Here is a 15,629-nt window from a genome sequence, read left to right on the forward strand (position 1 = left end):
TGTGACTTGGAACTCTTCCTATGGCTTTTATCCAGGCCAGTCCAGTGGGGTCCAACAGGTTCTGTCTCTGTCCTTTGTGGGTGTGGTGAGCGTCAGCCAGTCTGAGGCCTAGGAAGGGGCTGTTAGGGTCACTCTGGCTGTTCTGTGCAGGTGGCGGTTTTCTGTCAGGCCATGTGCTGTGGGGTGATTCAATGTCCGTTGGACTGTCCTGTGTGGGTTTGATTGTCTGTCGGCTTGTTCCAGGGAGGGGGTATTGCTTGTGGCTCGGGGTGTTACTGTCTTAGATGGCTTGCCTGGTGTGCTCTCAAGAACAGTGTTTTCAGGTGTTTATGCCAGGGCTGGGGGTGGCCAGGTCGAGTGGTTTCACCCCCCAGACCCCCTGCTGCCTTGGGCTCTCCTACCTGGATCTGCCAGAGGGTCCTTTTCAGCTGCCCACCGCACCCCCCCCCCAGTCCTGGCTCCTGTCTGTCCGTCTGCGGCCAGAGCAGCCCCTCAGGGCACTGGCCCGAGTGGGAGCTGCAGCCTCCATTAGCCTCCTGAATTATGCAGCAGCCGCGGTGGGTCGAAGCACTTTAGCAGGACCAGGCTGAGGAGAGGAGCCGGAATGGGCGGGGCCCGAGGGATAGGGGTGGGCGCTGTAAGCGGAGGCTGCCAGATACCAGCCCCCCAGAGCAAGCTCCTTCCTTCCTGGGCGGCCGATTCCCAGGCTCTTACCCAGTGAGCCCCATCGTGTGCTCGCGGCTCCCAGGCCAGCGGGGATCCAGGCTGCGCCCCCTCCACGCCTGGCTCCACGTTGCCTGGCAGGGCCGGTAGGTCTGGGAGCACGTATGGGCATGCTTACTGGCCAGTGGGCTCCAGGATGGGGAGTCCAGGACTGGACACTCCGTGGAGCTGGGGGGGGATGGGATGGAGACCCTGGCCCAGCCAACAAGCTCTACGAAACTGCAGGGGTTAGGACAGGCAGTTTGTGCTCCCGATTGCAACGCCTGCTTCCAGCCAAGAGGCCGGGGGCTCATCAGGGAGAGCTTCCTGAAGGCAACACTGGTGCCCAGGTGTGGCCCCGACATCTTCAGCCTCTGGTCAACACAAGCCCAAATGCCGTCGAGACCCCTCCCCACAATCCAGGCCTAATCTCTGTTGCTGTGTCCCCGCAGGTGCCTTGCAGATTGAGAGCAGCGAGGAGTCGGACCAAGGCAAGTACGAGTGTGTGGCGACCAACTCTGCAGGCACTCGCTACTCGGCCCCCGCCAACCTGTATGTGCGAGGTAAGGACAAGGGCAGCACCCAGCCCTGTCTCCATGGAGCTGAACTGGCCCTGCTGGGCATGCCGTCTGGAGCCCTCAGTGGAGGCAGTGGGGGCTGCCCTCTGCTCAGGCTCTCCTTTCCCCGCCTCTCTCTGCCGCAGGAAGGACAGCCAGGACTGCTCCCACTGGGCAGACTCCCGATGTCCGCCGCTACTTTGCCTTCCTTCCCCGCAGGCCCTGTGGGACACAGCAGCTCTTGGGAGCATTTGTATCTCTTATAGGTCCTGCCCCGTGGGCCCAGAGCCCCATGGGAGTCTAGAGCCTTCCAAGCTGACTTTTCACTGTGTGTGTGTGTGTGTGTGTGTGTGTGTGTGTGTGTATGCGCGCGCACGCACACACAAGCGAACACACTTGTTTTTATGTAAACATGGGCAGACCTCCCTGGCATTCCTCAAGTCTGCCCACCCCAGCAAGGGGGGTACTCAGGCCAAGTGAGCCTGCCCTCTGGCCAGGTCTGTGCGGAGCCTTCCTGGAGGAGGAGGCAGCTGTGCTCTGTCACCAGCCAGGATTCTTATAGAGAAGGCCAGTCCGAGACTGCTGTGAGCCCCTACAGGTGAGCACCTACCGTGCTTCAGGTGTTTTTCCCTGAGACTTGGAGGATCCTGTGTCTTCACAAGTCCAGGGACCCACCAGAGAGGGCCTGGGGGCTGTTTTGGAGTGTCTAGCGTCTGCTAGGCTCACGGCCCAAGGGAGACCAAAGCTGGCCACTCACCCCTTCCTGAGAACATGCTGGGTCTTGTGTGCACAGTGCATGGGAGGGGCCCAGAGCCCCTCCTACCCCCACATCCCTGTCACTTAGCCCTCCTGCACAGATGGACTTCATTACGAGTGAAACTGTCTCCTCTCAGGGGATTTGAAGAGGAAAGTGGACGCAGCTTTTTTGCAGCGATGACTTCATCACGCTGAGTGCTTAGTGTAGCTTCTCGAAGGGACCGTCTGCCTCTCCAGCCAGCAGTGTCCACTGCCTGTTCTGCTCTTTAGGGCCACCTGGTCAGACAGGGTGGAGAGAATTAGGCATCAACCATGTAGTTGGTGAGGAACTGCTCCGTGTCAGGGCACAGGTTCCCAAGAGGCCAAGGCTGCCAGCCCCTTGGCTGATGGGCAAATTGTGTCTCAGAGACCAGGGGTGACACTTCATTGGAGTTGGGGGTGTAGGGTGGGAGGCTCCCACTGGCCCTCTTGTGAGGTATCCTGCCCATCCAGGCTCGCCTAAGTGGCCCCAGGGCCTATCTTAAGGAACAGCGTCAGAGCAGAGAGTTTGGGGGGGGGGGGAGCCTGAGAGCCCCGCCCCCACAGATGGCCAAGATGAGGGGAACTGTGATGTGCACAGCCTTCCCCCCACTGCTCCAGGCAGAGCTTCTGACAGGCGCACGGGGCTGACAAGTCCTATCCTAGAGAGGAACCATCAGGACAGCCCTTCTCAAAGACCTATCTCCTTACCCCTGGACCGTTCCAGATTCCTGTGGACCCTGACGTCCCTGGGGCCAGTCCTAAGTCTCTGTGCCTGAAACCTGCCTGATAGCCAGGCTCTACTTGTGCCTGTCCCTGCCCTGTTTTGTCCAGAGCGACTTGCCAGGAGCTTCACATGCCCTGTCCCGTAGCCCCAGGACAGGCCTTACTAATGAGACTTGGAGACACCTAGAAAGCTAGTTGCTAGGAATTTTGCCTCTGGTGTCCCCACCGCTCCTCATCGCAGTCCTGGCAAAGCCCATGCGTTCCACCCCCAGCGGTGCTCAGGGCCCATTAGCCCCAGCAACTTTTGAGACCGCCTCTCCCCTGCTGGCCACCGGCTCTGTCCTGAAGGCTGCTTATGAGTGGACCAACTGTGGTGAAGTCCCCCAGTGCCTGCCCACCTGCTGCCCTCAGAGCAGCTTCCAGAGCAGGCAGGTGCCTGTTGCCTTCCGGTGGGCACCAGCTGTCAGGAGCCTCAATATCCAGGCCCCTGTGGCCTCCAGCCCTGGTTTCTCAGCCTCAGCACCATTGACCCTTGGGTCCTGATGACTCTTAGTTATGTGGGGCTCTCCTGGGGGTCGTGTGATGTGTAGCGGCTCCTCTGGCCTCCCGATGGCAGCAGCGCCCCTGGACATGAGAACCCACAACATCGCCATCCCTTGCCTGGTGTCACCTGGGAGGCTCTCTCCCCACCCTCACATTGGGAACCGGTGCTCTAGATGGACAGCCTCCCACCAGCATTCATCTCTCTCCATCTCCCTCTTCTCTCACTGTGTTCACTGGGCTCAAGGCCACATCTCCTCCTGGGATTGTCTTCAGTTTCTCACATCCTTCCTCTGTCCCCCCTGCAACTGCCACATGTAACAGGACAGCGCGTGTGACGCTCCCAGCACCGTGGCGGGCGCACGGGAAGCACGTGGGGGCCAGTGACTGCTGCTGCTGGCAGGACAGCCGTTGGGGGATACACCATCCAGTTACATCTGCCTTTGTTCAGTTGCCCACAGCTCCACCCGCAGTCCAGCAGGCCCAGGCAGGCTGGGCGGACCAGCTTCTCTGTGTCACCATCCATCTCCCTCTCCGCGTGACTCACCCTCTCCTTCCCTCCACAGCGTCTCTCTCCTCCCGCTCTCAGGACACAGAGCTGCCAGGGGCCAGGGTGTGGCCATGCCCCACCTGCCCCCAACCATCCCTCTTCGCTGCAGGGAGCTGGCCGCTGGCCACAGCTGTCTCTAAATGGGGCGGTGTCTCCACAGCCTTTCTCCACATAGGTGCCCAGACCAGCTCTTCACTCTGGTGCCGTGCAGTGTGGGGCTTCCTCAAGGTGGTGGGAATCTAGCCGCCCGTGTGCCTTGGTGGGTTTGCGGGCTGCAGGGGCCCCGACCCTACAGCCCAGCTCGCTGGGTCTGTCAAGCCGTGGGGTGTGTGTGAGGCATGGGGGCCCACCTGTGCTCCCTTTCCAGCCCTCCCTGTCCCGCCCTTGGCATCCTGGCACCTGCCAGTGGGACCCAGCCCAGTCCACCGTGTCCTCCATGAGTCCTGAGTCTTTCGTGAGCTGCGTGGTCCGCGTGCACGTGCGTGTGCGTGGGGCACAAGAGTCTTGTCTCGTGTCCGTGCTGTGTGGGCAGATGAAGGTTGGCCTGTTTTTACTCTCTCTGTGTTTCTCCTTGTCTTTTTTTTATTCCCTCCTCATCCTCATCGCACTCTGCCATCAACCCAAACTCTCATCTCTCAGATCAGCGAGAAGGTTGGTCCTTTTCACTTCTTATCCATCTACAGTCCGCCCATCGATGGGATGCTCCTGTCAGTAGGGACCGGCGGGCTCGGTCAGCTCCCTCGGGCTCGCTCCAGCCAGGCCTGCCCGCCAGTCAGGCTCTGCTCTGCGTTGTTTGGGCCGGCAGGCCTGCAGGACTAGGGGTGGGTGGGCAGGCCCCCTGCCCTGCATGCCTCTGCTGCTTGGGTCCCTGATGTGCCACGTGTCTGCATGTCCCCTTAGCTGGGCTCCCCTGCCGGCGCGGTCAGGCGGGCATGGTGCATGACATGACATGGTACTCCGCCGTTACGCCTGGGCTGGGCCAGCTGTCTGTTCCCGGTGGGGCTCAACCTTGAGAGCGGTAGTGCGTCACACGTGCCTGTGGGGCCTTCCTCCACATCCTGGTCCCCTAAACTCCGCCTTTGCCTGAGCTCACCTGCAGCTGCTGGGAAGACTAAGGGAAAAGCCTAATCTAGATTGAGCTCATACCTCAAGGTCCTGCAGCATAGGACAAGAGTCCCACAGGTCTGCCCTGACCTTGAGGTCCCCACCAAGCTCAATGGGGTGGCCAGCCCCAGTCTGCCTCGTGAAGCTTGGTGTCCATGGCGCAACTGGGTGGCATTACCTTAGGCATGGAGGAAATCTACATTTTTGTCTGTTACCTCCCTAAGCGGAGCCAAGCAAAGATCTGCCCACCTGCGCCCCCCCCCCCAGCCAGTTCTTGTTTCCTCAGGCCTGTGCTGGGTGCTGAGCGTCACATTCAGGGAGCTCATACCAGACTGGACCGTTGATTGCAACTTGGGCCCAACATGGGAGCCCAGAGGATGTCCCAGCTGGGAAGGGCCCCCAGAGACCCTGCTCTAGCTCAGTTCTCAGCCCCACCCTCAGAGCCAGACTGCAACCCCTAGTCTTGGGGCTGGCAGCCGGGGCCAGCGGTCATTCCTGTATCACGTGGTCCAAGTGGTCAGAAGAGACGCACCTGTCCACTGGACTTTAGGCTGAGCCCCAGGAAGCAGACTTCGCCACCTGCTCCTCTCTGCATCATATCTCCGTGGCTTGGGTTTCCTCCAGAAGGGGGAAGGGAGCCAGTCTGGGGGAGGGCTGTGGCCTTAGCTCGGGTATCAGCCCTGAGCATCCATCCATACGCACTCCTGTGCTCTGGGGCATTTCGGTTATACCATTTCGCTGACCAGGCGGATCTGCTGGGGCGCTCAGAAAGCAGTCATCAGCAGAGACAGCCCAGCCCTCAGGCACCTCCCCCTGCCCCCCTTCCCCCACCACCCTGATCCCTGGTCCCTTCCTCTTCTCCCCCTCTTTGGTCCCACCAAAAATAAAGCACGTACACAAATATTTAACGGGAAGGCAGAAATGAGTTTCTAAATATTCCAGGGGGATTTGCCGGGCTGGTAATTTGTTTGGCGCTGATAATTACATCTTACATTTTTCCAGCTTTACTTAAAACTGTGTGCCGAGTGCGCCGGCATTTAATTACTGCTCTGCGGCAGCCACAAGGTTATTTATTAAAGAGTTATTTTATCTTGATACAGTGGATCCTGCCCCTCATCCCCTCCTTAATGTTGTGTTATTTTCATCAGAGAAATTCCTGCGAGCGAATGCAGATTGCTGGGCCTCCCTCCCCCTGCGATTAGGCTGTCACTCCACTGAATGCTGATGCCTCCCGGCGCCACAACGCCCTATTATACGGGCTTGTCAGCGCAAATAATTAGACTTAAAAGTTACAGCTGAAATATAATCCAGAAATGGCAGAGCCCTGTTTTAGAAATTGTCTATAAAACGTCAGCACCGAGGATACACGGAGAACGGTAGTAGACCAGCATTGCTGAAGCCCAAGATGAGACCTTAAGTGCGTTTTTCCCTGGCCCTGGATCTTTCTTCCCTGCTGTTGCTTCTGGCAATAGACCGGGTCCAGGGCAAGTTCTGCCCCTTTCAGAGGCCTGGTGTCTGGGACAGCGGGAGGGGTGGCAGTGGGGCTGCTGTGGGGAGGTGGCAGCCACACCCGGCTGTTGGGATGGGGGTGGCTGTCCAGGCAGGTCTGGGATGCAGGGCCCCACCGGCACTCAGGATCTCCTGCCCCCACCCTCCCTCTGTAGACCTACTCTAACCTCACTCACACTGCAGGGAGTGTGAGCCTGAGCTGCAGGAGATCTCACTCCAGAATGCCTCGCCTGTGCCTGGAGCCTAGTGTTCTAGCAAATGCGTCTGGGGTGCCGTCCCCAGCAGTCTCCAGGCTGGAGGCCCCTAAGGGTGGCTTCTGACTGCTCAAACTCATCCTTCGCTCCCGGGGTTCTCTCTTCCACCTGCGTGTAGGAGAGGAAACGTAAAACTAAAAACAAAGCTACTCCCAGCGTTTGTTCTGAAAGGCCTCCGTTTCCAGGCCATGGAATAGAAAACTTTACCCTCCCGGGACCACTTGGGGTACGGTCCTATCAGCTTTCTACACTGCTTAGCTTGGGACCCAAGGTTTATTGGCCAAGAACCTACTTCCTTTCCCTGGGGCTCTTTGTTTTTCTGTCCAGGTACTAATCAGGCCCCAGGATTCTGCCACTGACCAGGGTCAAACTTGCAGCCATGACCTTTCCTGGCACAGGCTCTCTAAGCCCCATCCTTCTGCCTGCTGGAGAATATCTTCTGCCAGCCTTGGCTACCCAGAAGCCCAGGAGCTTCTCCATAGAGCCTCCTGTGTGTCTTTTTTCCATCCCATCAGCCAGGCCTCAAAGGGGCGTGAGCTTTTCATCCCACTGACGCCCTCCTGATAATACATGAACTCAGGCATGTTACTTAAAAGTATCAGTCTTTAAAAGTCTGTTCCCTTGCCCATAGTCTGGAGGTGATGGGATCTATAGCAAGGAAACCTTCCTCACATGGTAGGAGCTCAGGAGTGGTTTCCCTTCGCTGAGCCTGTTCTGATGCCCATGAACGAAGAGCTCACAGGCCACCCCTGGCTGAGATTAAAGACCTGATCGGTTAAGGCTGTGCCCCTGTGCCTTTGTGCTCCAGCCAGGGCTATGCTGGACCCCTCCCTTCATTGGCAGGCCTGGGCCTGGTCAGTAGACAGACTTGCCTGCCTGGGCTTCTCCTCCCATGACCCGCCAGCCCACGCCCAGCTCCGGAGCTCGAGGACGGCACCCAGCACGAGGCTGGGCGGTGTTAGTGTCCATGCCTCCTGGTCTCACTCTTGTGCCATCTGAGGGATGCTCAAAGGGTGCTCTTTGTCGTGGGTCCCTCCTGCCAGCCATACCCAGTATCTACCTGTTGTCTGCCATGCAGCTGTCTCTACGGATAACATGCTGTCATTGTTCCGGGACTCCCAGCATTGGGCCGAGTGACAGAAACTGACTTAATCAGCTTAAGCAAAACAAGCAGATTCTTGTCTTACCAAACTAAAATCTGTAGAAGTAGATTTGGCATCAGGCAGGGCTGGATCCAGATATTTAAACAGTTTGATCGGGCTTTTGGGTTTGTCTCTTAGCTCTGCTCTCCACAATTGACGTCTTTGTTCTCAAGCGTGTTCTCCCTTGTGTTATGAAAGGTGGCTCTCAGTTCCTCTAAGGCTCTAAGGTTGGCTGCTGTGGTATAGAGAGAAAGTTGTTCTCGTGGTTTTTGCCAAAGTCCAAAGGCTGTATCTTGCTAGCCGGATCTGGGTCACATGCCCCACATAGCAAGAATGGCGGGGAGAGGTTCCCCTAAAGAAAATGAGGAGGCCAGTTCTACAAGGTAGAACACCAGGTGTCCATGAGACACACTGGGACCCCAGTGGGCACAGAGGGAACTCGGCCCATGATGCCAGGAACAGATGGCTTGCTTGGTGGTTCTGTCCAGAGGCCTCGGACTGAGGCAGTGTGGGACCCAGTTGAGGTGGGAGCCAAGTGGGGGGTCCAGTCGTGCAGCCTGTGGACTCACTGAGGGGATCAGGCAGGGGTTTTTAACAGACAGCTGATGTGAACAGACTGGAGCTAGCTGTTAGTGGAGGACCGGTCCTGGAAGAAAGCAGTGAATACAGCAGTGCCACGGAAGAGGGAGGTGGAAGAGGCACTGGTGGGAGCGTGGGAGCAGTAGCCTCTGGGTCTGAAGAGAAGTTAGTGGGTTTGAAAGATACCTTGGGTTAACGGGACCTGGATGTCTAGTCTCCGGGCCACAGCCTGACCCCCCCGTGCAGGGAGGTCAGAGGTTGGACCAGGTGGCTTCTGGAGTTACTTCCAGCTCTACTTTGGTGGGCTGAGGCTGTCCGAGCAGCAGTCTGGAACCTACAGTGGAAGTGCCCCTGTTGTGATGGCACGAATCCTCTGCATGCCAGGCTCCCCAGCGTGGGTCCTCGGAGACCTACACGCACTCTAAGCAGTGCCTTTCGGTTGCGTAGCCTCACTGCCTGCCTCCCACTGCCCTGTCTGTAGGGGTGCCTGTGGAGGACACACCTCGGCCACGGTCCCCCAGCTGCATGACCCGTCAGCACGCCCAGCATGCCTGCCCACTGCTAGGTTGCACCTGACTGCCCTCCCTCTGCATGTTCCAAATGTTTGTGTCAAGCTTGCAACTTTGAGGGGTTCCAGGCTGCACGCTGGCCTAGGAAGCTCAGCACGGCTTCTGGCCTGGGACGTCCAAGGCCGGAGGTCCTGGCCAGGTACAGCCAGCCTCCCCCTTGAGACCTTCGTTCATTGGCACAGAAAGCCATCTGTTCGGCGCCCTCATCATGTTACTGCCATCGTCATGCCCATCCTGCCCGCGGACCACATCCCTGGCCCGCCCTGGTCCCTTGCCCTGCCCAGCCCCTTCCAGGAGGCGGCCCTTTCCCTTGGATTCCCAGCCTGTGCCTTGAGCATGGCTGAGATCATCTCTTCCCTCTGGTTGTGGCTTGGTCGTGGAGGCAGTGACTCCAGAGAAGGTGGCCACGCCCCTCCCGGCCAGCCCCTCTGCCCTGCCCCAGGTCCACTCTGAGGTCCTCCACCCTCCAGTGCCTGGACTTCTCTCACTGGTGCCCCACTTAGCCCTTCAGGAGACCCATGGCGGGTGGGAGGCAACACTGGAAGATGACCTGGAATGTGGCCCTGATGAGCCCTCAATGTAGACCTGAGACCTGAACCTTGCACAGAGTCCCTGTGTGACCCTGGGCAGACAGCAGGACTTTGCTGGACCTCAGTTTCCTAGGCTGTAAAACGGGAGCTTGTTTATGGAATCTCTCGTGTTCCAGTCTCTGAGCGTGGGGGCTACTCCTAGCCCAAAAGTGGAATGGGAGGGTGTAAGCCGGGGCCCAGGGACTCTGCCCCACCTGCCTCTGAGGTGGGTCTGGCTCTGACGAGGGGGGCTTCCTGGATGAGGGGCCCCTGCCCTTGCATCCTCTTGAGTGTCTTGCCCGGCCGGTGAGTGCCTCTCTCCCTCCTCCCGCAGTGCGCCGTGTGGCTCCTCGTTTCTCCATCCCTCCCAGCAGCCAGGAGGTGATGCCGGGCGGCAGCGTGAACCTGACCTGTGTCGCGGTGGGCGCGCCCATGCCCTACGTGAAGTGGATGATGGGGGCCGAGGAGCTCACCAAGGAGGATGAGATGCCGGTGGGCCGCAACGTGCTGGAGCTGAGCAACGTCGTGCGCTCTGCCAACTACACCTGTGTGGCCATCTCCTCGCTGGGCATGATCGAGGCCACGGCCCAGGTTACCGTGAAAGGTGAGTACCACATGTGAACCGGCTGGGGCCTGGGGCCTGCCCCATCGCAGAGGGCAACAGGAGGTCGGTCCCAGCATCCACGGCAGGGGCATATGGCCATTGTGGGGATGCTTGGGGTCGAGGGGTCACTGTCCTCTCCTGGGTGCCCCTTGGAGTCCCACCGGCCCTCAGTGGCAGAGAGAGGGGTTTCTCTGAATTTTGGTGTTCGTAATAATAGCCAACAGGTACTGAGGTCCTGGGGGCAGTTACTGTGGTGGCAAGCACAGATCACCCTGTTCATTCTGTGTTACCCTGGGAGGTAGGCATTCTTGTTCCCCTTGTACAGAGGAGGAAACTGAGGCACAGGGTCATGTGGGAGTGAATGACAGAGCAGGGACTTGGACCCTGATGCCGCAGCACGGCCCCCTAGCCACCACACGCCACACCCTCAGGCTCACCAGCCCCCTGACAAGGATGCGGTGAAAGAGTAGCCAAGGAGACGTGGGCTCTCTGCCTGAGCCCTGGGACGGGCACGCACACCCCTCCAGACTCACTGCTTCCACTCCCCCCTCAGAGCCATCCTCTGTTCTGCAGCTAGAATGGTCTCTTGAAGATATAAAGCAGGATCTCACCACTCTGAAAGAAACGGCCCTCCAGTGACTTCGCATTACTTTTAGGGTTAAAACCGGAATCCTCACTCACCTGGCTCGGCTTAGTTCCGCCTGGCTCGGCTTAGTTCCGCGCACCCTCTCCATGCTGGTCCTCTTCCTGCCCAGGTCTCGGCTCTGTGAGGCCTTCATGGGTTTTCTCTGGCTCAGCACCCTCTCTCCGCTGGCCTTTCATGTCCCAGAGTCATGATTATGGACTCGGCGCTTTCCACTTGCCCTAGAACGTAAACTCCACGAGAGCAGGGCTGTGACCCAGCTGTGTGACCCTGTGTCCTCAGCTCCAGTGCAGTGCCCAACACCCAGTAGGCACTTGGTAATTATTTGTTGAGTGGTTGGCTGTAGATCTGGGACTGCTCCATGTTCCATCTGAGCCAACCCATAGGGGTGTTGGGTCAGCAGCCTCATCACTCTTTCTAAAATCCAGGCTGTTCTTTTGGGCACCTCTCTCACAGGCACCAGCCCCAGTTACAGGTGAGTGGCCACAGGTGAGCATAGGCAACCCCCAGAGGCAGATCTGCGCCTTCCAGACTGTGTGCCTCCCACCTGCACGAGACGTGGTCAGGCCGCACCACCTCTGGGTCTGTTGTTGGGTGTGGAGGGAGTCCAGTGAGTTCTGGAAACAGTGCGGGCAGACACTAGATGACTGAAAGCCCCTGGGCGCACTGGCAAGTGTCACCCTTCTCCGCTAGGTGGGGCCCCTAGAGGTCACCTTGAGCTTTCCAGGCCATTCTTCAAGGTGGACTACAGGGGTTGACCACACTCTGGATAATACCAAAGGCAGGGTTGGTTTCTGGGGTCATGACCTCAGGCAGCTCTGAGCCTCCCATTTTGTTCCTAGCTCTGCCGAAACCTCCGATTGACCTTGTGGTGACAGAGACCACCGCCACCAGTGTCACCCTGACCTGGGACTCTGGGAACTCGGAGCCTGTGTCCTACTACGGCATCCAGTACCGCGCGGCAGGCACAGAGGGGCCCTTCCAGGAGGTGGACGGCGTGGCCACCACCCGCTACAGCATCGGTGGCCTCAGCCCCTTCTCGGAGTACGCCTTCCGCGTGCTGGCGGTGAACAGCATTGGCCGGGGACCGCCCAGCGAGGCAGTGCGGGCCCGCACGGGGGAGCAGGCGCCCTCCAGCCCCCCACGCCGAGTGCAGGCCCGCATGCTGAGCGCCAGCACCATGCTGGTACAGTGGGAGCCACCCGAGGAGCCCAACGGCCTGGTGCGGGGCTACCGAGTCTACTACACCCCCGACTCCCGCCGCCCGCTGAGCGCCTGGCACAAGCACAACACAGATGCGGGGCTCCTCACCACCGTGGGCAGCCTGCTGCCTGGTATCACCTACAGCCTGCGCGTGCTGGCCTTCACTGCTGTGGGCGACGGCCCCCCTAGCCCCACCATCCAGGTCAAGACACAGCAGGGAGGTAGGCGTGGGCAGCACGCCAGCTGGGCATCAGCAGCGGGGGCCGGGGAGGTCAAGCCTGTGGCAGGGGCCCCTGCCCTCCGGCCAGGGGTCGGGGGGCCTGCGTTCCACATGTGTGTGGTCGCTGGGGATGCAGTACAGGGGTCCAGGGGCGTCTTCCCCTGCCTCCTTTCTCTGGGCACCCCTGCCATTGAGGGGAACAGGTGAGGCTCACAGCACGTGGCATGGGGGTGTTGCAGTGCCTGCCCAACCGGCGGACTTCCAGGCAGAGGCAGAATCGGACACCAGGATCCAGCTGTCGTGGCTGCTGCCCCCGCAGGAGCGGATCGTCAAGTATGAGCTGGTATACTGGGCAGCAGACGATGAAGGCCAGCAGGTGAGTGCTGGGTGGGGACAAGAGAGGGAGGAGGGCTGCTCTGTCCATGGGGGGCTCACGCACACCGGCTTTCTGGATTCTCCAGTTGTATGGACACAGGACCCCTGCCTCCTCCCTGGGGCCCTGGGGCTCACGTGGCCCATATGATCCACAGTCTTTGTCACGCCTGTGCTGGGGGCAGGGTCCCCAGGTCTGTCCTTGGGTCTCTTGGGGCCTGTGGCTTACGTGGCAATGGCAGGGCCCTCAAATTCCCCACCAGAGGCCCTTGTATCAGGCGTTCATGGCCGTGTAGTCGGCGAGGTATCTGTGGCATGGGCTGCGCCAAATCCCCTGTGTGGTCCAGGTGGCCTTGTGACCTGGAGCCACAGTGGGTCCAGAGGGGTCAGCTACAGCCCGTGCTGGGTAACAGCATCTGAGGGACCTTTGGGGTCCGAGCGGTCAGTGAGTGCTCCCTGCTCTTCCAGCACAAGGTGACCTTCGACCCCACCTCCTCCTACACTCTAGAGGACCTGAAGCCTGACACACTGTACCACTTCCAGCTGGCTGCCCGTTCCGAGATGGGGGTGGGCGTCTTCACCCCCACCATTGAGGCCCGCACAGCACAGTCCAGTAAGTGTCTCCAGAGGCCACTGCCTGCTACAGCTGGGCTGGGACACAGACACACACAGGCTTCCCCCTTAACCAGGGGGGTGGTCTGGTCTGCTGGGCCCCGGACCAGACTCCGGTCTGGGCTCTGGGTCTGGACCCTGAGAGAGGGACAGGTAAGTTCCCGCCAGTCTGCATCCAGGCAGCTGCTGCCCGCGCTGCTCCCCACCCGACTTCTGCCCCTCCCCACCCCCGGCCCCTATCCCTGCCAGCCAGGTAAGTTCTGTGTCTGTGACTCATCCACCTCCCGCCGCGCCCCCCCCCCCATCTGCACTGGTCACACTAGCTGACTGGGCCATTCGCAGTGGTAGGACGGCCATGCTGGCCACGTCTCGGACACGTCCCCGCTTTGGCAGTTGCCCTCCCTCTCCATATCCCCACATCTCATCTCCCTTATCACCTGCATTCCCTGCCTCATGACCACCATGAGAGGAGCATGTGAGCTCGTCATCTTACACTGAGCCAGCCGCACGTAGGGACATGTCTGTGAGAATGAGCCTGTGTGACTGAGAATGTCTACGTGCCTGCCTTGGGACCACACGGCCTTCCGTGCGGGAGACAGTCTGCGAGACCGTTTGCGTGACAGCCTGCGGCTCTGATCATGTTGACCATGGTCCTTTGTACCTGAGACGAATGCTGTGAGGCCGTGTGGGCCCCGTCTGACCACGTGGCTGTGCTGTACCTGTAGGAGCACGTGTCTGGTGTGCCCCAGTGACTGAATGGCCATGAGGCTCCATGTCTTCACAGTGGGGGCCACAGATGTGTGGCTGGATAGGACCAGGGCACTGAGACAGGTAGCACATGTGACAGGCTTCAACACAGCAATGTCTGTGAGGCGGCTCAGGTGACATGGGACTGTGTGTGAATGTGCCAGTGATGTCGGGTGGCCACGTGTGACCTTGTGTGGACGGATTCATCCTACCAGCACCTGCGGGGGCCCTTGCACAGCGCAGCATGACAGCATGACCCGGACATGGCCTCTGCCTGCAGGGATGCTCATCTGGTGGGGCATATAGGTGTTAGACCTGCAATTACCCAAATGAGCTTTTAATTACATTCGTGTGAAGTGCTGTGGAGGAGGCAGGCAGTAGAGCGGTGACGGGATGGGAGCTTCATCTGGTCTGAGGGGGCCGAGTGACATGGGCCCCAGGCAGGAGGTCAGCAGGTGCAAAGGCCCTAAAAGGGGAAGGCACTTAGCTGAGGTCAGGGGCGAGCAGGGGGCCAGCATGGCTGAAGCAGCTGGGCGGCTGCTGACCGAGAATGCCCAGGACAGCCCAGCAGCGTGCCAGATACTGTGTAGGAGACCATACAGCCATCTAAGCAGAAGATAGCAACTCGGACACAGTGGTGGTGGTGGTGGTAGTGGGTTAGAGAGCCATCTGGGGGTGCCAGCTGCCCAGGACTAGGTGATGGACTGGCTTTGGGATGCTTAGTGCAAGGGGCACGTCAGGCAAATTCTGTGCTTCTGGTGTATAGACCTGGGAAGAGGGTAGGAAGTGGGACTGAACCAGGCACCCCAGCCAGGGAGGCCTTACGCCATGCGAGTGGCGATGCTGGGCTAGAGGTGGGGGACCTGAGGGGGATGACCAGAGACAGCAGGAAATCCCGAAGAGGAAAGTGTCTCAGAGATTGGAAGAAGAGGGTTCAAAGGAGCATTCCAGGTGCTGCTGCTGAGCCCTCAAGTCCAGAGGAACACAGGAGCGACGGACCACTGCATTGGGTACCGGGAGGAGAGGGGTCCTGGGGCGAGGGTTGTGAGGACAGCTGGAGGGAGGGAACCACTGCAGCTGGAGGAGGGGTGCTGTAGGCCCGAGCATGGGATCTGTCTTTTATTTATTTATTTATAAAGATTTTATTTATTTATTTATTTGACAGAGATCACAAGGAGGCAGAGAGACAGGCAGAGAGAGAGGAGGAAGCAGCCTCCCTGCTGAGCAGAGAGCCCAATGCGGGGCTCGATCCCAGGACCCTGGGATCCTGACCTGAGCCAAAGGCAAAGGCTTTAACCCACTGAGCCACCCAGGTGCCTTGCATCTATCTTTTAAAGTAGGAAAATTTGAGCATTAAGTGTTACTAGGAATGACTCCATACAGAGAAGTCGAAAATTCGGGAAAGAGAATTTTGGGGAGAAAGAGAAATTTGGGAAAGAGAATTTTGGAGACTCGGGACTTGGGGGAAGGGGAAGGAGCGTGGAGGGAAGAGTGCCGCCTAAGACAAGCAGGGCACGCCTCCCTCCTCGTGGGAAGCAGGGGTGGCTCAGGGAGACTGCATTTGTTTGGTGGGTTTGGTAAAGATGAAGGGAGCTGCCGGTGGGAGGCTTCGGATTTCTCTGCAAAGTGGGAGAGGGTTGTGTGCTGAGAGCT

At 59.2% G+C, this 15,629-nt stretch overlaps 1 protein-coding gene across 7 annotated transcripts in view; it reads left to right on the forward strand.

The window, feature by feature from the left end:
• PTPRF (protein tyrosine phosphatase receptor type F) overlaps nucleotides 1-15,629 on the forward strand; it is an 86,638-nt gene that overhangs the window by 44,875 nt on the left and 26,134 nt on the right. For all 7 annotated transcript variants that reach the window (XM_082687192.1, XM_082687194.1, XM_082687193.1 and 4 more), the window contains exons 7-11: nucleotides 1,155-1,265; nucleotides 9,910-10,179; nucleotides 11,665-12,246; nucleotides 12,485-12,621; nucleotides 13,086-13,230. In XM_082687192.1, the coding sequence (XP_082543318.1) occupies nucleotides 1,155-1,265; nucleotides 9,910-10,179; nucleotides 11,665-12,246; nucleotides 12,485-12,621; nucleotides 13,086-13,230 (1,245 nt within the window). The remainder of the gene's footprint in view (nucleotides 1-1,154; nucleotides 1,266-9,909; nucleotides 10,180-11,664; nucleotides 12,247-12,484; nucleotides 12,622-13,085; nucleotides 13,231-15,629) is intronic.

This window comes from Mustela nivalis, assembly GCF_964662115.1.
Source record: "Mustela nivalis genome assembly, chromosome: 10".
Classification (NCBI taxonomy): domain Eukaryota; kingdom Metazoa; phylum Chordata; class Mammalia; order Carnivora; family Mustelidae; genus Mustela; species Mustela nivalis.